Source organism: Cucurbita pepo, chromosome 4, assembly GCF_057944985.1.
Source record: "Cucurbita pepo subsp. pepo isolate OVF chromosome 4, ASM5794498v1, whole genome shotgun sequence".
Taxonomy (NCBI): Eukaryota; Viridiplantae; Streptophyta; class Magnoliopsida; order Cucurbitales; family Cucurbitaceae; genus Cucurbita; species Cucurbita pepo.
This window is the reverse complement of record NC_141801.1, coordinates 10391427-10419122: the sequence shown is the minus strand read 5'-3', so window position 1 is coordinate 10419122 and position 27696 is coordinate 10391427. Positions and strand designations below refer to the sequence as shown.

The window sequence follows — 27696 nt, the reverse complement described above, 5'->3', positions numbered from 1 at the left end:
GTTGTGTTGGCAACCTAAGCAACTCAAATCAAGTTCACAACTCAACGAGTTGTCAGATCCAACGTATCACTAACGTTATTTACAAACTTTAGATATTCCTAATTTTTATAAACGTTAAATATGATGGAGTTCAGTTGTATTATAACTCTTTTCAAATTGGTTGGATTGACTAGACCGAAAAAGTATCAACCTACGAACCAACTCGAATTAATCGATTCCGAAAAATTTAACCTAATCTAAATCGAAAAACTTATAACCCAAACCCAACTTTTATGGATCGGGTAGTTCGGGTTGAAGTTAACTTCTATTGAATTTTGTGAAATAATAATAATAATTTCCAAAGACTATGAAGGTAAAAGCACATCATAACTTCTGTCCCTTTCTTCTCAATCAAATTCCCAATTCAACAAAAACATCAAATTGAGAATCAAAGGCAAACAGCATTTGATTTCAAATGCATAATACATAAAAGCAAAAATTTGGCTTCATTTTTTTTCTATTTGCCTTGGAAATTATCATACAACTAAAATTAGTTGCAGTCTTTGATAGAACATATCAAAGGGCACTCTCAGACTCTGCCATACAACCCTAAAAACCAAAAAAAAAAGACCCAAAAAAAGAGGCCTACAAGTGAATATTTGATTACTACAGCAGCACATTCCACTAGCTCTGATGATTCTTCTCTACTAGCCAACTTCTCAGAGAAGAGACGACAGGGAGCTTGTAGTTCCTGGATATGCCACAATCAATTTGGAGAAGAACACACCAAATCAATATAATTCTAAACCCCATTTCCCAGCAACTCATCTACTGCCAAAAGCTGAAACCAGCAATAACAATCCGTAAACAATCAAAGACAAGAGGGTTAAAGCTTGCGTCGGTTCCTGCTTCCAGAAACACGAAACGATGCGATACCAAAAAGGAAATGTAATGGGTAATCCAAGGTTCAGAGATATGGATGAATGGCAAAAGAACAGTTCAATGCTTATACTCAAGAGTCTGGTTATCTTCATTCCACAAAATATGGTGAATTGTGTTAAGTGTTTCTAAGATTCAGAAATGTGGATGAATCTAAAAAGAACATGAGTATGATATTCAACCAATCTTTTCTTTATATTTCTTCCATTTGAATGATCTATCATGCCTGTTTACTAGGAAGTTGAGGGAAAGAAGTTTCATCATCAGGTATGTAGAAAAACTTGTGGAAGAAACTCTATTTTTTTCTTAAATGAGAAATTTTCGAACCTTTGTCGTCTCCTGATGATTCACTTTCTCTCTTATCCAGTACATTCTTATCAAGGAACTGCTGGATTGTTCTCCAGTAATGATCACCACCAGCTAACCAAGTGTTCATATGCATGCCGGAGGGAAAGTCGACAAAGAGACAACGGTTGTTATGAGCAGCTGCTTTGGCATACAGCATCTGCATGTGGGTTGGGGGAACCATCTCATCTTGTAATCCAGATAAGAAAAGAATTGGCTGCTTAATCTGCAATGATATGATTTCAAAGAGAGCTAATTATAACTAAAGCAAGCAAATAATGCCCCAATAAGATTAAGAAAGTACGTTTTTTTTGTCAAAAAAACAAGTTTTGGATCACTGTTGTTTAAGCCTGACCTTGCCAACTACGTCAATCGTGCTCCATGGAGAACGCACAAGAAAATTGAGAACCTTGGGACCTCTTGATCCAGGGCCTCCAATGAACCACTTTAGAAAGGGTAGCAAAACTCCAGCCATATCCAAAATTGATGTAAAAGTATTTTCTAATATCAGTGCGGCAACCTGCAATTCAGAATCTGGTAAACAAACAACAAAATGCAGAATAAAAGGCACAAAAAAGTCAAAGAAGATCAATTTAACATATCCTAATGTAGGTTATAACAGTAAAAAATCCCTTAAAACACTGAACATTTAACATTTTGATTGTAAAAATCCGACCGTACCTTGTCAGGGTTATTTTTGGTAAGAACAGCTCCAACTGCACCCCCAAGTGACCTTCCAAACACTATTATTCTAGACGTGTCAATATCAGTCCTTTGAGAAAGATGATCCAATGCAGCCTACTCAAGTAAAGCAAAATCGTAACGTTTTTAAGTACTCTTATTGAAAAGACAGAATAGAAAAAAGAATAAAAACCGAAGCACACCTGAGCATCTCGAGTAATTCCGTGCTGAGAAGGATAACCATCACTTGCTCCATAACTGCTTGAGGTCATAGGGCATCAGTGACCATTTCATTAAAGTAGCAGCAGTATATATCAATGAACATATTACTGCTGAAATGTATTAAAAGAACAAAGGAAACACTTGCCACATTTATGTAAAATAACATACCCTCTATATGAAAGCATGAAAACATTGCACTGTAACCTTTGTATCATGATGCGAACCATTTCAAGACGATGGGCAATGTCTAGAGCAGGAAGTCAAGGTAAAACAATAGTAATTGAACCCAAGAAATCATCGACGTATTAATAATTTTCACAGACAATTATTTTATTTAGCCAACATTATGAACGAAATTCTAATCTAGGAAGTATGAAGATTCAAACGAGCTAGAAAATCTAGTTAAAAAGAATTTTCTCATGTCTAATGTCCACAGAGATTGTCATAACAATCAGGATACTTCCAGCATTCTCTTGGAAAAAAAGGATGGTAGGACCTGCAAAACAGTAGCACCACAATGTAAGTCTTGAAAAGTTACCTCACATTAAGGTACATACGGAAGCCCAGTGAGGGAAAAGAAAAGTAAGAAGCAGAGGACAGTAAATTATGCTGTCGGAGACTCGGAGGGGAAAAAAACAAACAAATATACAATTAATAAAAATAACCAGGAAAAATTACTGATTCCAGACGCGGCGGGGTATCAGGAAAATTGAAGCCATCTTATCATATTCCTAACTTTTGTCTTTCTTGTTGTTACATTTGTGGCGTGCAAGGCGATAACGAAATGTTTCTAAAGAGGAATTGGGAACCACCCCATTTTTAAATGGCCCCTAAGAGGGTTGAGGCTTATTGTGACTTAAGAAATGGAGATTTTCCCTTGTAGGTTCTAACTTCTTGTCAAATTTCCATCTGCCATTGTGTCGGACTGATGCATATTTAAGCTCTAAGTGGTTGCAGGTTTTTCGAATCAAAGGTTCGGTAGAGTTTGAAAATAACAGTTCGACAAGTTAACAGTAGTCCTGTATCGATCTAATGAAAAATTTCACTTTGGTTGTGCTCAATCTAACTCCTAAACACTTCAACCTTCAACAATCAGATTAAATTTCACCACTGCCCATTTAGATCCAGCATGTGATACCCAGAAACATGAATGGAAAGTTCCATGTTCGTTATCTGGCTTTCATTATTGAAACATTTGAAAGAACTTCTACATTCCCACAGACAAATCGTGCACCAGCCATCCAACAGTCTCTCATGCACCCTCTCAATCATCCTCAATTCCCCCAACCCAAAATGGATCCGCCATAATTTAGAGTTAAACTTAATTACCACGTATTTGAGCAACTAATCATCCAAACTTAATGATCAACCCACCATCCCAACAAATTTAAGCACCATGCTCTTCCCTCCACTTCAGAACACAAAATGAATTCATCTCCATCACTAATGAAATAATTCAACCACAAAATGCAAATAAGATCCACCTCGCCGAGTTCCAGAAATCAGCTCAGAGTCGCAAAAAAATTGGGAAACAAACACATCAAAATCACCAAAACCCTACTGGAAAAATCATAAAAATAAAGAAAATAAAAAAAGTCGCCCATCACAAAAATCAACGCACCGAAAGAGAAAAGAAAAGAGAAGGATCAAAACCTCGGCAATCGGGGAAGAGCTTGATGAACCACGAGTGAAGACGGACTCCATCGGAAGATCGAAGCCAGACATCCTCATAAACAAGGCGAAGCCGAGACGGGTTAATCGCATAAGATTTGGTAAGTCCGGGAAGAACCGGCACATAAACCAATCTCTCCTGGAAGGCAACTAGTAACGCCATTCCGGCGACCATCAAACCTCCGACACCATAGAGTAACGCACTCACATAAGAAACCATAACTCGATCTCCCCTTGGCCGTTGGTTTTGCAGGTTTTTCCCTGGATTTGAAAATTGAAGTTCAGAGTCAGTTGATGAAGGGGAAATTCACAAGATTTAAGGGGGAAGAGAAGATGTAGGGCCTGAAAAGGGAATTCGGGTTTTGAAGTTGGGAGTTAAATTAAACCGGGTTGGTGGCTTGATTTGGCGTTGGGGTTACACAGTGTGAGCCTGTTCCTCGCACAGTGACATCGGCAGGCAGAGCTATGGCTATGGCGCTTAGCTGCGTGAGCTTTGGACCACACTCTACCAAAAAAATGGAGTCTGATTGCGTGGTCGACGCTCCTTCTGAACTTTTTTTTTTCTTTTTTCTTTTTTCTTTTTTTCCTATCCCAACCAAAATGGCAAAAAGTATAAAAAAAATAGTATAAAATGATTAATATTTTATTTTTAAAATACTTTTTAATTTTAAAAATACCATTTAACTCTCGTAAGTATTTCACTCAACATTTTTTTTTTTACTTCGAAAATAATCCTACCGTAAGTATATTATAAAATTTTAAAATTAAAAATACACAAGTAAAAAAAATTGAATAAAAATTTAATGAGTATTTTTTTAACAAACGATATTTTTTAAATGAAAATTTAAGACATTTTTTTTAAATATAAATAATTATAAATGAATTTTTTGATTTTTTAGACCAAATAAAATAAAAAAATTTGAGATATTATTATTATTATTATTATTATTATTATTATTATTATTGAGACTAGATATATAAAGTAAAGTGTCACCAATAAAAATCAAATAATTGATTGTCTTTGATTCACCAAGGTCAGAATTTTCACCTTTTGATCTGTCTCAGACAACGAATAATAAAATTAAATAAATTAATGAAAATTCATACCTTTTTAAAATAACATTAAAAAATATATATATTTATATGAAAGTAGTTGGTGACCATGCTGCTAAACAACCTTTATATCAAAGACCAAGTTGAGAAATTACAAAATTAGTCATGGGAGAACATTATATTTTCATTTTTATATCTTATTTTATTTTTTTTTATGCAATTCGCTCATAAACCCTAATTATAGATCACTTCAAAAAAAACCTCGAAAAATCTCTAATCATATTAAAATATCAAAAGAATTACTAATCAAAATTTTAAATTATAATTTTAATAATCAACCTTTTAAGTAAAAATGAATTTTATGTTTAATAAAATATTAAACATATCTATAATTTGTAAAACATTAAATTAAAAAAAATATATATATATATATATTAGAAAAAAATTAGTTAACCATATTGGACCTAAACTCAACGAGCTTTGAAGCCCACAGAGTTTCACGGCCCGTTTAGGCCCACGCAAAGGATCCAAAAACTAAAAAAAACTGAAGATGGAGTGGGGCCCACAATTTCTACTCCCATTTGCTGACGTGTGGATTTGAGATATTTTCATATGGGAAGAAGAATTCTCTATTCTATATTCCGGTTAGCGTTAGCAATACCGCGTAAAGGAAGTTTCTGAGGAGACCAGAGACGAAGGATTCTTGAAGCCACCATAGAACCAGAACGATCGATCAGTTTGGCTCTGATCTAGGGAGAATTTGATACATTCGTTTCCGCCGTCTCAATTCACAGTTTCTTCGTACAATCCGATCGTTCGCTATGAGTTTTTTCCTTGGCAAGCGCAAAACTCCGGCAGGTATGGTCTTCGATCAGGATTTTCTTCTTCTCTTCCGATGAACTTTTCCGTTCTCTTTGCTTGCAATTTTTTACTTTCTACTTCTTTCTGGCGGAAGTGTTTGAATTTGTTGCAATCAGTAGTTGAGGTGGTTAGTTTTGATTATTGTTGTTTGTCTTTGAAGAGATGCTTTGATGCTTTGTTAATGTTTGGATTTCGAGATTTGAGCTTCAATTTTCCCTGTATACTGGGGAGGGGGGGGGGGGGGGGGGATTTGGATCGATAAGTTCAAAGGTGTTTACGACTTCTCTTTGTGATCAGTGAGTTAACTGCATCATTTATTTTGTGTGGTTTATTTTTCTTTGTCTTCAACTCCATCAGGCTTCGATTGATTCCAAGGCATTAAAATTAATCAACCATTTTAGCTTACGGTTTGTGAACTCTTAGAATTAGCAATAAATGTACACCCTAGTTTAATTCATTTTGGTGTTAATTTAACACAAGGAATGGTTGATATACCATACGTTTGCTGTAGCAGTCAATCTTATAGCATCTGATATTGTGTACATTATTGTCGTCAATCCAGAACTCCTCCGGGAAAATAAGAGGATGCTGGACAAATCGATCAGAGAAATTGAAAGGGAGAGACAAGGCCTTCAAACACAAGAGAAGAAACTGATTGCAGAGATAAAGAAAAGTGCCAAGCAAGGGCAAATGGTGCACTTTCTTTAATTTTTTTCTTCTTTTCTTTTATAAAACACCATTCTCATTGAAATTCCTTATCTGTAATCACTGGGATTCTCAAGAACCTGGGGCAGTTGGTCCATATATCATATGTGGAAGTTTCATGATTAAAATAAAAAAGGGGGGAAACCATTATAATACTCTACAATTGTTGTTTTTAGGATTGAAAATGTCACTTAGATGCGGTGTGTTACTGTTGCAGGGAGCTGTAAAAGTGATGGCAAAAGATCTTGTTAGAACCAGGCACCAGATTGAAAAATTCTACAAGCTTAAATCACAACTTCAGGGCGTATCTCTTAGGATTCAGGTAGAATTTGTTTCCCCATTTGTGCAAGATCATTATGTTCGTACGTACTGTACTAGAAACATCTTAAATTTTGTACAGCATTTTATATATTACGAGTGGCAACTTTTATGATATCTTAATATTCTTGTTAAACCAACTTTTTAGACTTTAAAATCAACTCAAGCAATGGGAGAAGCGATGAAAGGCGTGACGAAGGCAATGGGACAAATGAATAGGCAGATGAACTTGCCATCCCTGCAGAAGATTATGCAAGAATTTATGAAACAAAATGAAAAAATGGAACTGATGACTGAAGTGATGGAAGATGCAATGGATGACGCTTTGGAAGGGGATGAGGAGGAGGAAGAGACAGAAGAATTGGTCAGCCAAGTTCTTGATGAAATAGGAATAAACATGAATCAAGAGGTAGTTTTCTCTTCAATAAGCCTCATTTTCTTTTGCTGGTGCAATGTATCAACCTCAATCCAAATGAATGACTAATCTAACCATTTTCCTGTTTGAACTATTTCCCCTCCTCAGCTCGTGAACGCCCCGTCGACTGCTGTCGCTACCCCGGCAGTGAAGACAAAGATTGCACAAGCAGAAGCAACAGGGAACGACGACGGTGGGATAGATAGCGATCTTCAAGCCAGACTAGACAACTTAAGGAGAATGTAAATTCTAGACCTTCATTTCTTGTGTTATATTCAAATCGTCCATCCTGCAGCAAGGAGAGACCATTTATGCCACTGTCATATAATACTCGTTAAATTTATGCCATAATTTCCTAACCTTGTTTTGCCCATATGAGAGAATTACAATGGATCAGCATTCATTACTAACATCCATGGACCCATTACCATGCATTGGTTTTCTTTTACAGGTTCACAACATGGAAAATACTTGGCTAATTTATTTACGTAAGTCTCTCATATCCGATTTTAATTCAGTCCCTACATTTTCAAAGGTTTCAATTTATCTCTATTCATTTAGATTCTATCGTTTAGAATGTCTCTAGCATAGCCAGTAACGTCGATAGAGATGTTCTAGACAGGTTTAACCAAGTTATAGGACTAAATTGACACTTCGTTACCGTATCGATTTGAAACTAGAAGAGAGACCAAAGTGTTGTTTGGTATGGTTGTTTTTAGTTGGCCTGGGATCATCTTGATGCCCTAAATGAACTGTAAAGTGATGATAAATTATATGCATAATAGAGAGAGAATAGCCTTCTAATAATCATAGGGCTATAGAAGAAACACCACAGCTAAAATGCCTACAACTTTTATAATTCTTCATTATCCTCCTCATCCTTTGGGCCACACAACATCATCGAAGACAAGAAAATCAGAATTTTCCAAATCCAACCACCCATTTCAAAATTATAAACTGAACAACCAATGTCTTAAACCAAGCTACCGGATTCCAACAGGCCATACCCTGAATTCTCCTGTTACTCCGCCGCAGCCTCCGCCGTGTGGCTTTGGCACAGCGCCGGTGCCATCACCGGTGCACGGCAGAGGGGGCAATCGGAGTGAGAGTAAAGCCACATATCTATACAAGGGGCGTGAAACATATGCGTGCATCTTGGCAGTTTCTTCACCTCTTCCCCATCCTCAAACGCCGATAAACAAACTGCACACTCATTCCCAATCCCTTCTTCCTCGATCGTCGCCGTCGCCGTCGCCGTCGCCATCGACCCCTTCTTGAATTTGAAGCTCGACAACAAATTCCTATTAGAACTCTGGAAGCTACGGCTTGAATTCACCATCTCTGCATAACTTCCAGCCAGTGCCGGTGAAGCTTGCCCGTGGCTGTTGTCGGAGCACCACTTGATAATGATGAGATTGTAAAGAACCAACACAATCGTCGCCGTTCCGATGACCACAAGGCCATAATACAACATGGGTAGGCTGGATTTTGCAGGATGAGACGTTGGCTGAGCAATATAGGTTGAAGCCGAATCACCCATTTATGGATTCAAAAGTGGGTCTGAAGTTCGAGGAAGCAGAAGAAGAAAAGGATTTCACAGAAATCTATTTTATGGGGGTTATTATTGGGAAGGAGGAGGAGAATAGTAATCATGAGGAGGAGAATATATATATATGTGTGTGTGTATATATGTATAAGTGTGTGTATATATATGTATATATGTATATATATTGGTGGGTTTAATTCATGGAACCAGATAAACTGTAAACTCCAGAGCATGAAGACAAAACAGAGTACAATCAGAGGAGCGAGAAACAAAGATGGATGAAAAAGAAACAAAATTGTTGATAAGGAAGAACACATGTTTTTTCTCTCCAATAATTAAAAAAAAAAATTAATAAATTAAATTGCTGAATGCAAAACTTTTGTTCTCAAAACGACAAGTGGTAGAGATTGAGAAAGGCTTGGGATGTAGAGGAATGATGTCGTTTTAATGGTGGAAAAGTAAAACAGAGGCCACGAGGAAATGAGAAATTTGGAATTTCTTAGGGTTCGAAAGTTACAACTTATGAAGAAATTGTGGCGTACGAAGTGGCTACTTGGTTCAATTGGCTAATCCTCGCTTCTCGAAAAAAAAAATATCCATAAAATTTTAAATTAAAAAATATTATAATTAATATATGGACGAAAACATCTATTTACACATCATAAAATTAGCACAAACACTATTTATTTTTATAAAAAGAAAAGTAAAAATTATATAAACAATATATAGACTGAAATTGTCTATCAACACTTCATAGATTATCTACAAAAATTTTAATGTTACTCTATAAAGTTTATGATAAAGTTTATGATACTTTTGAATTTCTTAACCAAATTTAAAGGTATTTTTAAAAGTTTTTAAAAAATATTTAAAAAGTTAAAAAGAGTGTGTTTAAACTATTGTTAACTTTTTTAAACAAATTAAAATCTAAATTTTTGAACTTTTTGAAAATAATTTTAAAGATTAAGTATGAAATTGATGTGTTATTTTTATTAATTTAGCCTATATTTTATGAAAATATAAATTTTATTTAAACTTTTTAAATAAAATAGTTGAATTAAAAAATTAAATTTTTGAACTTTTTGGAAATAATTTTAAAGATTTTTTTTTTTTAGTGAACAGTCTTATTATACATAACTTTGCTTTGAGCCCCCCAAAAGGCTTTATGTCAATTGAGGTAATATTTATTGATTATAAAAATCATTCCCTAAATGAGCAGATGTGAGACTTTTCTTTTCATAAAAAAAACATCTTAATGGTCGATGATGTTGGATGATGAAAGTCCCACATCGGCTAATTTAGGGAATGATCATGGGTTTATGGGTGAGGAATACTGACTCCATTGGTATGAAGCCTTTTGGGGAAGGCCAAAACAAAATCATGAGAGCTTATACTCATACCACTATGGAAAGTCGTGTTCGTCTAACCAATAAGGGGTAGAAAATTATAAATTAATTTAGAGTTTGAACCATAAGAATAACCAAATGAAATTGGATAACAATAAGTGAACAATATTAGTAATTTTGCTTACAAAAGTAATAAACTACTCAACCATTTAACACTTCCCCAAACCAATTACCTTCCATTTTTCTTCCTTATAAATTACAAACAAAATTCCTCCCCTTCTCATCTCACATTCATTCTCTCTTCGCAAATCTCCACAAAGTTACTGCGACTCAATTTTACACGGTAAAGAAAAAATTACTGTCCTTTTTTCCCTTTTTTGTCTCCATTATTTTATTTCTCTTCGATTTTTTAATTATATGGTTTAGTTTTTGGATAATTCTTGGACCGGACAGCTGCCCGGCTGCCCCACGTGCCCGTATTATCATTATTTAAATATTTAATTAAACCCGCCAAATGGTCTTCCATCTTCCATGTTCGTCTCTGTGGAGTAGTAGCGGTGCCCTCTGTTTCACCATTTTTTTTCTCTCATCTGTTTTCCACTGCATTTCCGCTTCTTCTTAGTTTTTTTTTGTTCTTGTTTCTTGTTTGATCAAGTTTCGGATCTGAAAGTAATGAAAATGATCACTCTTATTGATTTGCTTTGGGGTTTTTCTGATATTTTCAAGGCTCGCTTGACCATCGGTGCAAAGTTCGAATCAAAGAGCTTCTTGTTGCCAGGTTTGAGATCTCCTTCTCGATTTCTTCGTGGCGTTCTGCCAACTGTATCTGTTTGGTTTGCATTTTGTATTGCTTCTGTTGCATATGAGGTTTTGATTTTGTTGGAAAATTGTTATGGCCTGAAATTGAACCTAGAATGTTAACGTTTGATTTTTTTTTTTTTTTTAATTTTTTTAAATAGAGTTTTGTGGTGGCATTGACTGTTATGTTAGTAAAAGATTAATTGAGAGGTGTGAAAGCAGAAAATGGCGGATAAGGAAGAAGCAAAACAAGTTGTTCTACAGATTTTGGATTGTGAAGATGGAGGAGTTGGTGCGAGTAAAGATCTCAGTAAAATCTCTGTTGCAAAATTTCCTGATTTTGAGCTAAAAGAAACTCGGAGTTTTAGGTGCACAATTCCGAAATCTGTGGTTGGGAGCTGTTCTTCACACGAGATTGCTAGAATGAATCCCTATAAACCTCCCAAAATTCCGGCCGAATCGGCAGTTCGGCGACCATCGTTTGCTCGTTCTTCGTTTTCAAAGCCAAAATCAAGGCTAGTTGAGCCACCTTGTCCTCATGGTGTGAATTTGGCAGAAGAAACGTTTGCAGAAAAATCAATATCTGGTTCACCATTCTGTAGCTCTACGAAGATGGACTCCCCAGCTAGAATAACTGCTGTGACTAGTCCTAGAGAAGCTTTGAAATCGGTCCCAACAACTCCTAGAACACCATTTACTGGAAATGAGGAGGAAGATGATGAAGAAGTTTACAGAACTGCAGAACTGAAAGTGAAAGAAAGATCAGGGAAGAAGTTGACAAAAACCATTTTAATCGAATGGTTTTCATTTTTGTGCTTGACGGGGTGTTTGATTGCTACCTTAACAGTAGACAAATTGGCGACGAAAGAGATCTGGGAATTAAGGTTGTGGAAATGGTGTGTTCTGGTATTAGTTATTTTCAGTGGTCGATTATTTTCGCGGTGGTTTATCAATTGTCTAGTTTTCTTGATTGAAAGAAACTTTCTACTTAAAAGAAAGGTTCTATATTTTGTCTACGGGCTGAGGAAGAGTGTTATAGTTTTTATTTGGCTGACTTTGGTTCTTCTAGCATGGGGTCTATTATTTGATCGAACCAGCAAGAGATCTAAGAAAGGCCATGCGATTCTGAATTATGTTACTCGAGCTCTTGGTGGTTCTCTCATTGGAGCAGCAATATGGCTGGTGAAAACTTTGCTGGTGAAGATCCTAGCTGCTTCTTTTCAATGCACTAGATTCTTCGATCGGATTCAAGAATCAATCTTCCATCAGTATATACTGCGCACCCTATCAGGACCTCCACTGATGGAGATGGCTAAGGGAATTGGGAGAACAGCAGGCACAGGGCAGTTGAGTTTCAGGCATTTGAAGAAAGTAAGGGACGGTGGGAAGGAAAGGAAGGAAGAGGTGATTGATGTGGATAAACTCAAAAAGATGAATCAAGAAAAAATCTCTGCTTGGACCATGAGAGGGCTAATCCATGTTATAAGAAGTTCAGGGCTATCCACCATATCTAATACAATAGAGAATTTTAGAGACGAAGAGCTTGAACAAAAAGATAAGGAGATTCACAGTGAATGGGAAGCAAGAGCTGCAGCTTACCAAATTTTCAGGAATGTCGCAAAACCCGGTAGCAAGTGAGAACTTTACCGTCTGAAAGATCTCGTATTTCCAACTTCATGATAGTGAGAGAATTTTGTTATATCTAATGCTTTCTATATGCGCCTATGGTAGGTACATTGATGAAGACGACCTCTTTCGTTTTATGAGTAAGGAGGAAGTTGATAATATGCTGCCATTGTTTGAAGGAGCAGTTGAGACTGGGAAGATCAAGCGAAAAACCCTGAAGAATTGGCTGGTAAATCTTTACCATATTTCTTTTTCTTAACAATAACTTAGGCCTGGTCCTTAGAAATGTATTTTGGATGTTGCAGGTCAATGTTTATGTCGAACGCAAGTCGCTAGCCCACTCGTTGAACGACACGAAGACTGCAATAGAGGAGCTAAACAAGCTTGCTTCTGCAACTGTAGCGATTGTTATTATCGTTGAATGGCTACTTATGATGGGTTTGTTGACGACACAAGTACTCGTCTTCTTTTCATCACAGCTTCTGCTGGTGGTCTTCATGTTCGGTAACACTGCCAGAACGGTATTTGAAGGCATCATATTCGTATTTGTGATGCATCCATTTGATGTCGGGGATCGTTGCGTCGTAGATGGTGTGCAGGTAACTTTCTGAACTCTAAACTCAGAATGTTTTGGATTCTATTGTATAGCACACACTCACCTGGTTTGATGATTTTATAACTTTCAGTTGATCGTTGAAGAAATGAACATTTTAACCACAATTTTCTTGAGATGTGACAATGAGAAGATCTTCTATCCGAACTCTGTTCTTGCCACAAAACCCATCAGTAACTTCTACAGAAGCCCGGAAATGGGCGATTCCATCGAATTTTCGGTCGACTTTTCCACATCAATCGAAAGCATTGGAGCTCTAAAAGCAAGAATAAAATCGTAAGTTCAATTCAGTTTCTCTAGTTCTAAGCCTCATTATTCCATCTGCTAAAACAACTGCCATTGAGTTTGCAATCTATTTAGTTCCTTATCATCTTTTACTTATGTATTGCTCAGATACATAGAAAGCAAACCTCAGTTCTGGCGCCCGAACCACAGTATCCTCGTGAAGGAGATCGAGAATGTCAACAAGATGAAAATGGGATTACATGTTAATCACACCATAAACTTTCAAAACTACGGCGACAAGAGCAGTCGCAGGTCGGAACTAGTGTTGGAGCTGAAGAAAGCTTTCGAGGATCTCGGCATCAAGTATCATCTCCTAGCTCAAGAAGTTCAGCTCAACTATGTGAGTTCAGCAGCTCCTATGGTTCCACCTTCCCAGAGATGAAGGTGATTCTTTCACTTAACTCATTTTCTAGCAAGTCTTTGCTCATTGGCTTCAATGGAAACAAGAGGCCTTAGAAGAAGATGTAGTTTGTGATTTGAGCCAAGGAATTGTAAAAGATTCATAAATTGTTCTTAACACGTTTTAAATTTTGTTTATGATATCATGAGAATTGACAATTGAAATGAAGAGATTTATTAATACGCATATAATATGTCTTATATGCATTGTCTTTGGACTTTTCCTTTCGAGCTTGGTTTCCATACCTTTATCAATGGTGGTTTGTTCTCCTCTCCAATCAATGTGGGACATCACAATCCACCCCCTTTTGGGGCCATCGTCCTCGTTGGCACTCTTTCCTTCCTCCAATCGATGTGGGACCGCCCCTAAATCCACCTCCATTTGGGGCCCAACGTCCTTACTGGCACACCGCCTCGTGTCTACCCCCTTTGAGGAACAGCGAGAAGGTTGGCACATCGTTCGATGTCTGGCTCTAATACCATTTGTAACGACCCATATCCACCGCTAGGAGATATTTTCTTTTTTGGACTCCCTTTCCGACTTCCTTTCAAGGCTTTTAAAACGAGTCTGTTAAGAAAAGGTTTCCATACCCGTGTAAATAGTGGTTTGTTCTCCTCCCCAACCAATGTGGGATATCACAAATAGGTTCTAAACATAGAGTTAATATCTCATTAAACACAATTAAATGTTTAATGACCTATCAGCAACATAGTTAAAAGTTTTAAAATATATTTGAGAGACGTATTAAATATTTAATTGAAACACAAAGTAATATCAAAAATAAATAATACGTGTAATGGGAGGCTTCTGAATTGGGCCAAGGCCGATAAAGGGCCTTCCTGCATAAAGCAAGCCCATAAGCAAGAGGCCCAAATAAAGGCCCAAAAAGTAGAAGGCCCTACCAGAAATTTCAAAGGTGATGGTGATTGGACCAATAGGATAAGGTTATCCACCAATAAGGCATAGAGAAGTTGCCACGTAGGACAGAGATGAAGATTTTCAATCCCACCCAAAATCTCCATCGCTTCTATTTCCCTAAAACCAAAATCCCCAAATTCGCATTCCCTTAATTCGCAGCAGAAGAAGCTTCTTTCCATTCATCAATGGCTTCCGCTCCCGCCGTTTCAATGGCTCTCCCCTTGCCCTACGCCAGCCAGAAGCGGCTCTCCAACGACGCCTTCTTCAATCCATTGCCTTCTAGGTCTCGCAAGGCCATCCCCGCTGCTCCAAGGCTCGTTGTCGTCCACTCGTCTTTGAAGGAGAAAGCCGTCACTGGACTTACGGCCGCTGCGCTGTCTGCAGCGATGGTGATTCCTGAGGTTGCAGAGGCTGCCGGTCCTGGAGTGTCGCCATCGCTCAAGAACTTCTTGCTGAGCATTGCCGCTGGTGGAGTTGTGGTGATCGCCATACTTGGAGCTGTCATCGGCGTCTCGAACTTCGATCCGGTGAAGCGTGGCTGAGTGGATTCGTCGAGGAAAGTAAAATCCTCTTGTGGTAATCTTCTTCTTGTGTATCGCTTTTTTGTTGCACGCTGCTGTCTGTAGTAATTGATCCAATTTAGCTGTGAGTTTCAGTTCCGATTTTCCTCCATTTCTGTGATCTCGCTCCTGCTTTACTCTCCATTCATTCATCATTTCCGGAGCTTCGATCATAATTTTTCCAAGAACAATTTTATTTCATGTTTCTAATAAATTTTCAATCCATAAGAATTAATTTAATAAAACACAATTGTTTATTTACTATAATAGAATATTTAATTATCGATTTAAATTTGATTTAAAATCAATTAATTTTAGCTACTAATTCTCGATTTTAAAGTTTTACATTTTTTTTAAATTTAGTTTCCATACTAATGATAGATTCTGAATGTTTATTTTTGAGTTGGATTTCCATTAAATTCATAAATTTGGATTTCAATTAATTTAAAGTATTATGATGTAGGTTTTTTTAAAAATTAATTTTAAGAGTATGAGAAGTAATGAAATCAATTAACTAAATTAAATTGAATAATAGTAATTTAGAATTAGTGAAAATTCATGGTTGTAAATGTGTAAAATCATGAAACGTAAGGACCAAAAGAAACTGAACTCGTAACATTTTAAAATTTAGAAATATATTCGAAATGTATTTTTAGATCTAAAGATTTATATTTGAATTAAAAGAAATGGTGATATATTGAAAACAAGGATCAATAATAATAATAATAATAATAATAATTCTTAAAATGTTTTATGATTATGATATATTAAACCCAATAAATGAATAATCGAATATTTACAAAGATAAACCTACTTTAATATTTGTGAAATATTTGGAACATATATTCGCATTTTTTAAAAAAATAAAAAAATTAAACGTGTTTTTGAATTTTTTTTTTTTAAAAAAGTTAAAGACATAAATGAAACTTTTAAAAGTTCAAGAGTATTTTTTGAAATAAAGTATTAACCGTTTCCACCTGGTTGAAGGTATTTTTGAATTTTTTTTTAAATTTTGAAAGATATTTTTAAACTTTCTTTTTAAAAAGAAGGATATTATTAAAAAAAAATTAAGAGTTCAATTATATTTTTTTTGAACTCTTTTTTTTATTATTAATTTAGCCATTAAAATTAAATACATACACTATTTATAATTTAACTGTTTTTTTCTTTTGAAATATAAAATATTCAAAAAAAAGAATGATGGGAAAATAATAGCTAACTTTTGAAGCTTTAAAATTAATATAATTAAATGCATGGTGAAGCTTTTTATTTATTGGATGTTGGAAAAATAGGGGAAGAAAGAGAAAAATAAATAATTAAACAAATGGGCGGTAAAAAATGGGCTAAAAAAACTCCAATAATTCAGGTACTAATTTATTTATTTAAATTAATTAATTATATTGTGCCAAGGAGGGGTTTAAGTTTAACCTTTTCTTTTTATTTTCAAATTTCATAAATAGTAAATTATGGATTAATTAATTAATTATGTTATTTTACCTTCTACTTATCTAAAATAATTTTAACCAATAGTAAATACCATATGGTAAAACAAAGCATGTTAACGAGCAACTAATTCATGGAAAAATCTAAAATCTTAATAGTCGGATCCAGACACTATAAATTTGATTCTTCTATCAGGTTAAAATACGAGTGCACCTCAACTCATGAATATTTGTTTGAAGCGTCTCAATGCTCGCCTTCCTAAGTTTTATTTCCTACATTTGAAAGGGAAACATCGAAAAATTGTCCCTAGCGTTTGACCGAAGGCAACTAAGGAGATTTCAACCTAATCGATTTTTGGTACAATTGAGAGTGAGAGGAGACTTTGAGAGCAAACAATAGAGTTTTTGAAGCCCGAGTTTGTTGAGATCGACACACCACACAAGTTTTTCTCTCCTTCCCTTCTATTTTTTAGTTTTCATTATGACGTTGTTAAATAATTTAGATTTTAGTTGCACTGATCATGAGCGGATAGGCTCTTTTAAGGATTGATGTAACCCATAAACCTTATGTTTTAATTATTTGAACTCCTCCATTGAGTAAGCGAGATAGGACAGAGATTTGGGTAACAGTAGAAACCTCTTCTTACTCTCTCTCATATTTTTCATTTAAATAGGGATTCTCCATCCTGTTCGGGGCAAGTCTCCATGGAATCCCGACCTTAGTACACTCATAGTACAACAAAAATGACACCGTAGGTCAAATAATTGCCTCGTGAAACTAGTTAATGTACGTTTAACCAAACTATATTGAACGGTTCGAAATTTGAACAAATAAATAAAGGAAAAGTTTGTGTGGAAGAGGAGGGATGGCGTGCAATTACAAGGACACCAGACCTAACTCCCAATTCAACAATATCTATGGTCTCTATCACCATTATTAATATCATATTAAACCAAAGTCTTTTTCTTTCTTTATTATAATAATTATAATTATAATTATTTTGTGTATCCATTTGAAAGGGCACGTGGGTTGATTATTGTTGAAATTATTATCATATTCCAACAACCATTGTAGAACTCAAATAATTATGCATCCAACACTCCATCATTTCCTTCAAACCCTACAAAATTTTCAATCTTTTCCCCAACCACTTCCCTCTCTAATTCTGTTTCTTGCACCCTCTTTTACCCTTGTCCCTTAAAGAAGAACATCAATACCAATAAACTCTACGACCCAAAATCGAGAAACGGGATTGAATCGACTACGACTTGTTTCAAGTTGATAATATGAATAGAGTTGCTCGTTTGAGCTTTGTTGTAGTTCTTCTTGTTTCCTTTTAACATAGATCTGAGCTTATTTTATAGTTTAAAGCTCGAAAAAGCAACCAACTTCTTTGGCTTTTGGCATAAATTAAAGTCCATCGAATATCATAGTCAAAAAGTATAGTTAGATCTTGCGAGTATGAGAATTGTAGGAAACGGGTCCACTAGAAAAAGAAAGAAAGAAAGAAAGAAAAAGGTTGAAGCACAAAGATAAGAAGGAAAAGGAGAAGGGGTTGAGGAATCAAATCATGATCAAACAAGACTTATGGAACATAACTTGAAGTGTTTTTCCAGCTTTTGTTGTTCAAGAATATACCTTTTTGTAAGGTAAAAGAAAAAGAAGGGTGGGAAATTTTTGAGGTCATTACCCAATCCACAGAACAGAGGCTTGTTTTTGGAACCTTTGTCTTCTACTTCAGAATGGCTGTTTGAACTCTGAGTGCTTTATTTTGAACTATCCAAAGAATACTATAATTTGCAAAGCAGATCCCACCAAGAAATGGTAACTGTTCACATGGAATAGAATGCAAGACTTCCATAATATCTATAATTCCAAAACAAAACGCAAACAAAAAGGGTCAAAAAGCTAATCATCCTTTATCTCAGATTCTGTTTGGTTGGTGTTTGATGAAGATCAAAACAGAAACCAGCTAAATCCTGATGTTCAGAGTTATCTTCCGTTTCTGTAGAACAAGCTGTGTAATATCTCAAGCCCACTGCGAACACAAATATTGTCCTATTTGGATTTTTCCTTTTAGACTTCCCCTTACTGTTTTTCGAAAGGCATCTTCTAGGAATGTCCTCTTTGGGCTTTCTCTTTTAGGCTTCCCCTCAACTTCTAGGAATGTCCTCTTTGGGCTTTCTCTTTTAGGCTTCCCCTCAAGGTCTTTAAAACGCATCTTATAGGGAGAGGTTGTCCTATTTGGACTTCCCCTTACGGTTTTTCGAAAGGCATCTTCTAGGAATGTCCTCTTTGGGCTTTCTCTTTTAGGCTTCCCCTCAAGGTCTTTAAAACGCATCTTATAGGGAGAGGTTTCCACACCCTTATAAAGAATGGTTCGTTCTGCCCCTAACCAACGTGGAATCTAACCATCTCAAACAGGGGCTTTTAGCAGAAACCACCAACAGAACAGATCTGAGTTCATAAGACCCAAAACAGTAGCCTATAAGCTATAATTAGGGGCAGAAAGCTAGAACCCAGATGAGATTTTGGCCAAAAAAGTATTGATGAAAGAACTTTTGCCCCATTAGGGGCAGAAATTTGTTCTTATTTATTGTTTCTTGTGTATGGTAATCATTTCTAGTCGTATTTGATAGTCAATTCACATATGTCATCGATCAAAAGGTTAGAATTTTAAATCTTTCACATATATCATCACTCAAGAGATTAGAATTTTGAATCTCTAAAAAACTAAGACAAGAAACAAGTGCTATCTAACCAAGTCTAAGCAGGTACACAGGGCATCAAAGTTGAAACCGAAACAAGAAATCAGATGAGAACTTTATGCTAATTTCGCCAAGCAGATCCACAGTTGAGAACAGCAATTAAATACAGAATTAGGACGATTATTTTTCTCTAAGCAATGCAAGGATGATTAAGAACTAAGTAAAACTAGAGAGTTAAACCATACAAGAAAGTTACAGGGAATCTATTGAAATACTAGCCTTTTTTTGACAGTGATGAGCAATGTTTTCCTTGTGTCCCACCACGCCAAAGAATGGAGAAGTAAGAATTTTGTGGCCTAGACAGCCCTGTTCCTCTTCTGGCCTGCTTTACCATCTGACTTCAAAGCTCCACTGGAATCACCTTCTGAAGAAACTTCCATGGATCTGGTGAAGGAACATGAAAGATCAGCATATAAGTCAACAACCCTCCTGATATTGTTGTTTAATTCTCGGATCAGACCCACATTTCTGTTTAGATTATCAGGGATCTTTGATTCGTGGTTTTGGTTTATCTCGCTAATCAGCAGCTTGTTTTGATCCAATATGTTTTGAACTTGAACAAAGTTCTTATGAAATGTCTGTAAAATCTTGCTATCGATCTGTGCAGTACTCCCAATCCCTGAAAATGTGTCGCCCTCCATAGTTTTACAGCTGAGAAGTCTATCAAATCAGAACCTTCTCAGCATAAGAACATGGAAGAAGAACAACAAGAAGATCATGAGTTTGTAATTCATGAATTTCTGTTTAATTTGAAATTTAAGCACATGAGACAAGAACAGTAGAAAGGAATGATGAGCACCACAATCCAGAATCGAAACAGAGGAATCAGATAAACAAAGATGGAGGGTTTATAATAATTATGTGATATTTTAATTGATTTATGATGAGATAGAGAAAAAAGCAGAAAACATTTCTATAAAAGGGAACCTTTTTTAATGTGCTCAGAGAAAACCCACTAAGGCTCAGAGTTCTAAACAGGTATTCCAAGGACCCAAAAAAACCAGTCAATGATGCAGAAATATGAGCCCATCAGGGCATCTGAATAGCGAGACACCATTATTGACCCTCTCAAACAATACTCAACCTATGAACTCATGAACACATTCAAAGAGAAACTAAATCCAAATTTCCTCAAACACATCTCGAGATTGGAAAGGATTACGAACTCTCCAAAACTCCCAAAACACGGCAAATTCATCAACAAACACAAATTCAAATCACAACCCAGAACTCAATTCATAATAAAAATCACAACGCAGAAGCCAGAATCGTCAAATTAAAACACTAATTCCAAAAGAATCACAAAATCAGAGAATAAAAAACAGCAACACCGGCAGAGAATATCAAAATCAATGTCTCAGAGAAACAGAAACACAAAAAAAAAAAAAAAAAGGAACTCCGAAGAGATTGATTATGATTAGTGATTCCTTTTATAATCGTACAAAGAGATTGAGAAAGATTAGTAAAGAGTGAGTACCTTGAAAATCTGGAACATTATATCGGGAGAGAAGAAGATACACACGGATTGAAAAATGAAGAAATGGTTCGGAAGGACGAGGAGCGCAGTATAAAGGAAGAGAGAAAAGCAAAAGGGCAAAAGGAAAGCACACAAAGAACACAGAAATCCAAACAGAAGAAAAAAGGTTCGCGGCTTCAATGGAATCTCCGAAACAAGCCCCTACCGCCCCTACCGCCCCTACCGCCCCCGCTCTCTGAATCCTTGAGAATTACAACGGAGAGAGAGAGAGAGAGAGAGAGAGAGAGAGAGAGAGAGAGAGAGAGAGAGAGAGAGAGGTTCTTCTAGAGAGAGAAACTGAGATAGGGGAAGTGAGAGAAATGGAAAAAGAGGGAATATATAGGATTTGACAGTCACGCTTCAACCCCTCTGTCAAAAATAAATAAATAAATAAATAAATAATAATAATAATAATTTATTTCTATTTCTATCCATTTATAGAGAAATTATTCCCCACATAATGCCAATTTTATATAATTTTAAAAAATAACAATTTATCAATTTGACTCTAACTAATTAATTTAATATGTATTTTTTTATTAAACAAATTACTTATTATTTGTCGAAAAGATAAAATATTTTATTTTTTGAATAAAAGCAAAAATTTTAATTAATTATCAATTTTTTCTTATATGTATTTGGTGGTTATTAGGATATATTTAAAATTTAAAATTTGCATTTAATTTATATTAGGAGGGATTTATATTGTTGTGACTAAGTTGGATAATTTTTTTCTTATTAAAATTATTTTTAAAGCTGTCGTCACTAATCTCAATTAGTTACATTTTTTTTTAATTAATTATTTTTGCAATTTGATTCGGGGAAGGGGCTACAATCCGGTGTGTTCTGGCTCAGATGCAAATCTAGGGTTGATCGGGGATTGTTGCGGGATCTGTCCACGTGGAAATTCAAATCTCTGATGGACCAGATCATGGGGCCCACTGGAAAAAGAGTTTCAAAAGCACTTCAAAATTATTTTATTCCAATTTGTAATATATTTTCCTAAATTGATACACGTCTTGAAAATTTTAATAATATCTTTAAATTTTTTAAAATAATTCAAAAGTCGTTAATAATTTATTTAAAAAATAATATTAAACCTTTTTTTTTAAAATATATTAACGTTTTTTTTAATATTGAAGAGTATTTTTTAAATAAAATATTAACCCATTTACCTCTAAAATTAGTATTAAATGTATTTTTCACTTTTTTTTAGTCATGTTATTAAAACTTTTGAAAATTTACACCATTTTAAAAAGAACAAATTTTAAAGATATTTTTATTAATTGAGTCTTTAATTAAAGTAATTTAGACATATATTACTATATTTAAAATATAATTGTTTTGATGAAACTCGAATGGATAGCGAGAGAAAGACGAATCATTTAGTTAGGTCTGAGAATAGGAATCCATTTGATGAAAGATTCTGGCTTGAGGCTTTGATTGCTCGTGAAAATATTTATGGATTATTGTCAAAACGTGATAAATATAAACAAATTCATTTATGTAAATATATCTAACATAAAATTGTCAATAAAGAAAATGTTATTAATCATTTATTTAATTATATAACATAATAGTTATAAAGTTCAATTTCAGATAATATTATTCTAAAAGCTATTAACTTTCCGATAAACTAAATTAAATAGATTATTTAATTAATTAATTTTACAAATATTATGCCTTTAATTGACTATGATAACATATCTGTTTTTACATTTTTACAAATGAAAATGGACCTATCAAATTTAGGTTTATATAATTTGCATAATATAAAATTTATAGTAAAATAATAAATTTAAAATATAAAAATAATTTTCTTATAAATTAGTAACTAGTGAATAATTTATTTTTAATACCATTGTTAATCCCAACACCTTTTTTAATAATTATTTAGCAAGGTAATTATTTAATATAAAGGCAAATAAAATGAATTAATTATTAATTTATGAAATTTCAAATTTATTTTTAATAGAATCTTGACCTATTCTAGGAGATATTCAAATCACTTAAAAAAAAATAAAATTTATAATTTACCATATATTAAATTAACTTTTTTATTAAAAAAAAAAAAAAAAAATCAAATGAATAGAACAAGGAGATTAGAGTCTAATATTTTATTAAAAAATAATTAATTCATCTATTTGACCAAATAATCAACTACCGGTTTAAATCCATTACAAAATAAAATAATGTTTTTTTAATTATAAATAATTATGTGGATTAGACTTTAGATTATAACGGCACTAATCATGCTTATCATCTACCTAATTAGTAATTTTCTGCAAATTTATTGGGTGTTGATGATTCGATTATAGATTCCTCGGCAACTAGAAAACGCCATTTTTCTCCTAATAAAAGTATTAATATTGACTATAAAATATTAGTTGGATTATGTTATATTTAGTCCTTATTATAAGAAATTAATCATATAATTAAACGCAATTATGTTGTGCTAAAAAATTACAACATAATTATATAATAATGTCTCTAACTAAAATAAATAAATAATAAATCAATCTTATAAAAGTAATTTATGAGCCTAATAATCCCTAGCTTTCATGGTGACAAAAAATATCTCATAAAATGAAATGAACATAATAGTCAAGTAACTAAAAAGAAAACAGATAAGCATTAAAGCCCAGAGAATATATATGCCGAGTGTATCAAACAACCATCCAAGATATGCTATTTACAGCTATGAACGAACAACTAACGAGTTAGATAACTTATACCTTTGGTCGTGAACAACTACCACAACAACGAACAAACAACCAACGATTTACTACCACAAACGACTACCTCATATTTACTACCCATGACTTTAGATAAAGTACCAATGACATCCACAACGAACATTGAACAACTTGCACTTGAGAAACCACGACTAATAGACCCACGACAAGGATGAACAATAGAGACTTACTACCGTTATAGAAGAAGATAGAAGAAGAGGAAATATATAGTTGAATCCAATTGATAAATAGTATTTTGAAGTTTGAATTTTTTAAATTCGATTTGTGTTGAGTATTCAAAATTATGTGAATGATTTGTTCTTTTTTCTTTACATTTTTTAATCTAAATCTTCCATCACAAGTTTAGCATAATACTTCACCTAAATAGAATTCTGATTCTTAAATGTTATCATAATTTTGTATAAAACGATTTTAATTGGGTATAGAATTTATAATAAAATTTTAATATACAAGGACAAAGCGGAACGTTTCAAAAATAAATTTGAACATTATTCTTTTATAAAAAAATAAAATGAACAATGAAAAATAAAATAAAACTGCTAAATAAAGAGGAAAAATAAATAACAAAGAGAATAAAGTCTTAAGAATAATAATAAAAATAAAATTATTATTCGTTTCAAAGATCAACTATCGTTTATTTTTTATTTTATGCAAGACAAATATTAAAATAGGAAAAGGACGACCGAAGAAAATCAACAAAAAGAATGAGAATCAGAATATTAATAGGAGAAATTTAATTGCATCACCCAGAGCATATTTATTTACATTTAATATATATATATATATCCCTTGGCAGATTGATTAATTTTTTTTCCTTAATGCATGAGGATAGAATTCTCTTATGCATCGGATTCCAAGATGTTTTGAAAAACTAAACCATCTCAAAAGATAAATAAAAACTAACCCATCTTTTGTTTCGTTGTTATTCCCTCTCGAATCTTTGATAAAGAAATCACTCCCGTCAATTTCGATCATAAATCCTCGATGTTCTTCAACATGGAGTCCACATCTGGTGTTAAAACGGCACGCTTGCTGAGCTCCCCAACAATGCAGCAACGCTTCCCTTCCACATTGATAGCTGCAAGCTCTTGTGCAAAGCCACAATCCATTCCAGAAGAAACCTGCCCGGATTTAAAATCTGATGTGAGAAGGAACACATAACCCAATAGATTTAGAACTTCCAGAAAGCTGATGCGGAGATTCCATGCTTTTAATACAAAATATTTCATCTCAAGAGACCAATCCAGTTGATAATTAAGTAGAAGAACAATACTCACATCGTATACGATGTTGCCGAGCTTTAACTTGACAGCACCACTCCTATACACAAGCAATTTACCCATGGAGCCAGAAGGAAACTCATTCAGTGTGCAAGTTTTCTGTGGAGGTTGTGAACCTTTATTTTGTTCCAAGCTGTTGGCTGCTTCCATGCCTTCGGCAGTAGAAGATTGCTCTGTCACAGGCACCATAGGTGGTAATTGTAGAAAAAAGATGTTTGTTTCTTGATTATCCTCCTGCCAATCAACCATTAAGCAAAAAATTGGAAACAAAAAGAGGCTACGCTATGCTGTCATCCATCTAATCCATTGACTAACCAGTAAACCAAGATCCATTGCAGGAGTTGTTGTATTTTCATCATATGTTCTGGATTCTGAAGCCTCTCCAAATTCATACTCGTTAAGAGAATCTATAAAGTAATACATAAAACTTAGAGCAGATAACTGATGCAGAAGATGCAGGTACACTTTTCATGGATTCAACAGGAAGACTGTCCATAAGTGATAAGAAATATGCAAAAGTACATTTCAGACTAATACGATTTTAGTTTTTATAAATAAGAACTTATAAAGATACCTGGATTTCCTGAATATGGTCTCCGTAAAGGAAGAGTTACAGGATAATAACTGTAATAATCCTGCAGTAAAATGAAATCGAATTACTAAATCGACATACTAATGTTGAAGGCCGATGCAAGAACAGGAACTGCAAAGGATTGAGGATTTGTATGTTTTACTGACCCACGGTTCTACATACTCCTTGCCTGTACTAGAGGGAAGAGTTCCATCTGCAAGATCATCTTGCAGTTTAGTGCATCGAAAACATCTCACATGTAGCAAATCAAGCAATTACATCTTGAATAGCGTAGATTTTAGTAGTTTAGTAGCGAACCTTCATTTTTTAGTTTATTTCCAGCTTTTGAAAAACCATATGTTCTTAAGGAGCTTGATGTGCCTCCAGTACCAAATGCAACTTGTGTAGGTGCCGCTGCAGATTCAAATAACAGACATGCAAGAAATTGAGACATGTTAGAAGAACCTTAAACATAGTGCAAGTAGATTTCAATTGTTTGTAGGGTTCACAGAAAGTTCACCCCATTCCCCTGATATGCTATGTAGTACAGTTGGGGAAAAACCACATAATCTATAATTAATATGTTGAATCGTATTATCAGACTCCACGGATCAACCTACAACTTCAATAAACTTTAGTCCAAATAGAATGGTAGAAAATCCTGTAATAGAACTGCTTTAGTCCAGATAGAAGAACTGCTTTGAGTAAAGCATATTATGTTTCTATACTCCCTCAATTTTTCATGATTTGAAAATTGCCCTCAAAGTCTTCTTAAAACATTCATGTGTTCTTATCGGTATCTGTTCAAGAAAAGGATCCTACAACAATTACCTAAGATATTTAGATCTTTAGACAAAATTTTAATCACATATATAAATAGATGTATACATTGTTACACATAAGCCAACACACACACACATATATGTATTCATTCTTATAATAAACAAAGTTTTACAAGGCTATAGGTCGCCTCGAGGTTTTTCCTCTTGAAGAGGTGAGGCAAAAACCTTGAGATGGTACAAGGGACGAGCCTCAATTTTAATTAAAAATATCATACAATACCTAAATTTCAGCAATCAAGTATTGTTGGATATAATAGTGATATAAAAATATGTAAAAGAAATCACCCCTATCAACCAAAATTCGTAAGGATATCTTTCAAATTGCTATATTATCAGTTATGAGATTGACTTCGGAACCAAAACAAAAATTAATTATAAACATGACTAATTTATGGAACTGGCCTTTTTTTCCAACTTTTTGCTTTGCCCTCTGGGTAGTTTCCTGCAATGAGACATCGAGAAATTAAAGAGATAAAAGGAGAGCAAGAATGTAATACATTCGATAATCTATATGCTCAAGAATGTGAGGAACAGAAAATAAATGAAAGCAAACATACATTGAAGCGTTTTAGTAGATCCCTGGCTTGAGCAGCATCAGCAGCCTCTGATACTTCTCTACAAAGAACAAACATACATTTTGATTGCAGCAGAAATTCGGAATAATTGGAGGTGCTACTAAATTTGAAAGTGACGTGCTTACGCTTTGACTTCAGTCTTTGGTATACGACGAGGAGGTGCTTTTGGAGCAAATTTCATCTGCAGCAGGTCATTCCATCAGATCAAAATAAAATTTTATAACTTCTCAAACAAATAGATAGATGGGAAAGCCGGAACATACCTTCCTTTGAGCAGCTGCGTTGTTTTTGGTCGGATCTTGCTCCATGGCTATTAATTTTCAAACGTTCGTCAATTCTGAAAAGACAATAACGATCAGTCACTATTAAATGTTAAATGCAAAAGTCATCTTGCCATGTCCTGATCTTAAAATTGCACAGTCAACCTATTCAAATTGCACTGTGAATGCAACTAAGACAACGCTACAGTTAGGATAGCATCATTCATGAGGAAATATAAAGGTTCTTGATTCGTTTCCCGTATGCCACTTGAAATTGAATCCATGAACTTCACTACTTCAGCCATGCACCTTTAAGTGGACGAAATTCACCTTCATAGAACATTCGCTTCCATCACGGAAAAATATTAAATACTTCATCCGAGAAATTTTTTTCTTGAATTAAA

The 27696-nt window shown here is 34.4% G+C and overlaps 5 protein-coding genes and 2 pseudogenes across 11 annotated transcripts; 3 read left to right on the top strand and 4 right to left on the bottom strand.

Moving 5' to 3' along the window:
- Positions 1–353: 353 nt before the first annotated feature.
- LOC111793923 (alpha/beta hydrolase domain-containing protein WAV2) lies at positions 354–4342 on the bottom strand. Of its 4 annotated transcripts, none has more exons than XM_087122933.1 (9): positions 4224–4342; positions 3820–4098; positions 2627–2662; positions 2335–2413; positions 2148–2202; positions 1945–2061; positions 1619–1783; positions 1246–1489; positions 354–730 (listed from the first exon to the last, which is right to left on the bottom strand). In XM_087122933.1, the coding sequence occupies exons 2-9, from the start codon at positions 4055–4057 to the stop codon at positions 699–701; spliced, it is 966 nt and encodes a 321-aa protein (XP_086979059.1). In that variant the 5' UTR covers positions 4058–4098; positions 4224–4342; the 3' UTR covers positions 354–698. The 4 variants fall into 4 exon arrangements, with proteins under 4 accessions (XP_086979059.1, XP_086979058.1, XP_023531767.1 ...); XM_087122932.1 differs by having other exon boundaries at positions 4180–4320; XM_023675999.2 differs by lacking the exon at positions 4224–4342 and having other exon boundaries at positions 354–820; positions 3820–4173.
- Positions 4343–5530: 1188 nt separating this feature from the next.
- On the top strand, positions 5531–7599 carry LOC111793987 (vacuolar protein sorting-associated protein 2 homolog 1). Its single transcript, XM_023676082.2, has 5 exons — positions 5531–5748; positions 6314–6444; positions 6674–6778; positions 6923–7183; positions 7298–7599. Exons 1-5 carry the CDS (start codon positions 5712–5714, stop codon positions 7433–7435), a joined length of 672 nt encoding a protein of 223 aa, XP_023531850.2. The 5' UTR covers positions 5531–5711; the 3' UTR covers positions 7436–7599.
- A 372-nt stretch (positions 7600–7971) lies between these two features.
- LOC147793004 (RING-H2 finger protein ATL52-like) lies at positions 7972–8902 on the bottom strand (annotated as a pseudogene).
- Positions 8903–10605: 1703 nt separating this feature from the next.
- Positions 10606–13973, top strand: LOC111793778 (mechanosensitive ion channel protein 10). Of its 2 annotated transcripts, none has more exons than XM_023675813.2 (6): positions 10606–10859; positions 11102–12513; positions 12611–12734; positions 12811–13104; positions 13192–13394; positions 13512–13973. In XM_023675813.2, the coding sequence occupies exons 2-6, from the start codon at positions 11105–11107 to the stop codon at positions 13783–13785; spliced, it is 2304 nt and encodes a 767-aa protein (XP_023531581.2). In that variant the 5' UTR covers positions 10606–10859; positions 11102–11104; the 3' UTR covers positions 13786–13973. The 2 variants fall into 2 exon arrangements, with proteins under 2 accessions (XP_023531581.2, XP_023531580.2); XM_023675812.2 differs by having other exon boundaries at positions 11041–12513.
- Positions 13974–14832: 859 nt separating this feature from the next.
- On the top strand, positions 14833–15393 carry LOC111792236 (uncharacterized). Its single transcript, XM_023673589.2, has one exon. The coding sequence runs from the start codon at positions 14907–14909 to the stop codon at positions 15261–15263; it is 357 nt and encodes a 118-aa protein (XP_023529357.1). The 5' UTR covers positions 14833–14906; the 3' UTR covers positions 15264–15393.
- A 4123-nt stretch (positions 15394–19516) lies between these two features.
- LOC111792113 (protein ELF4-LIKE 4 pseudogene) lies at positions 19517–21294 on the bottom strand (annotated as a pseudogene). 2 transcript variants are annotated; one of them, XR_015420568.1, is made up of 2 exons: positions 20970–21294; positions 19517–20170 (listed from the first exon to the last, which is right to left on the bottom strand). The product of XR_015420568.1 is annotated as a protein ELF4-LIKE 4 pseudogene, transcript variant X2 (transcript). The 2 variants fall into 2 exon arrangements; XR_015420567.1 differs by having other exon boundaries at positions 19517–20167; positions 20970–21289.
- A 3263-nt stretch (positions 21295–24557) lies between these two features.
- On the bottom strand, positions 24558–27376 carry LOC111792200 (uncharacterized). The gene is made up of 10 exons (XM_023673544.2): positions 27296–27376; positions 27158–27213; positions 27015–27072; positions 26860–26899; positions 25934–26029; positions 25783–25829; positions 25619–25679; positions 25360–25451; positions 25042–25278; positions 24558–24885 (listed from the first exon to the last, which is right to left on the bottom strand). The coding sequence occupies exons 1-10, from the start codon at positions 27338–27340 to the stop codon at positions 24736–24738; spliced, it is 882 nt and encodes a 293-aa protein (XP_023529312.2). The 5' UTR covers positions 27341–27376; the 3' UTR covers positions 24558–24735.
- Between the last annotated feature and the right edge of the window lie 320 nt (positions 27377–27696).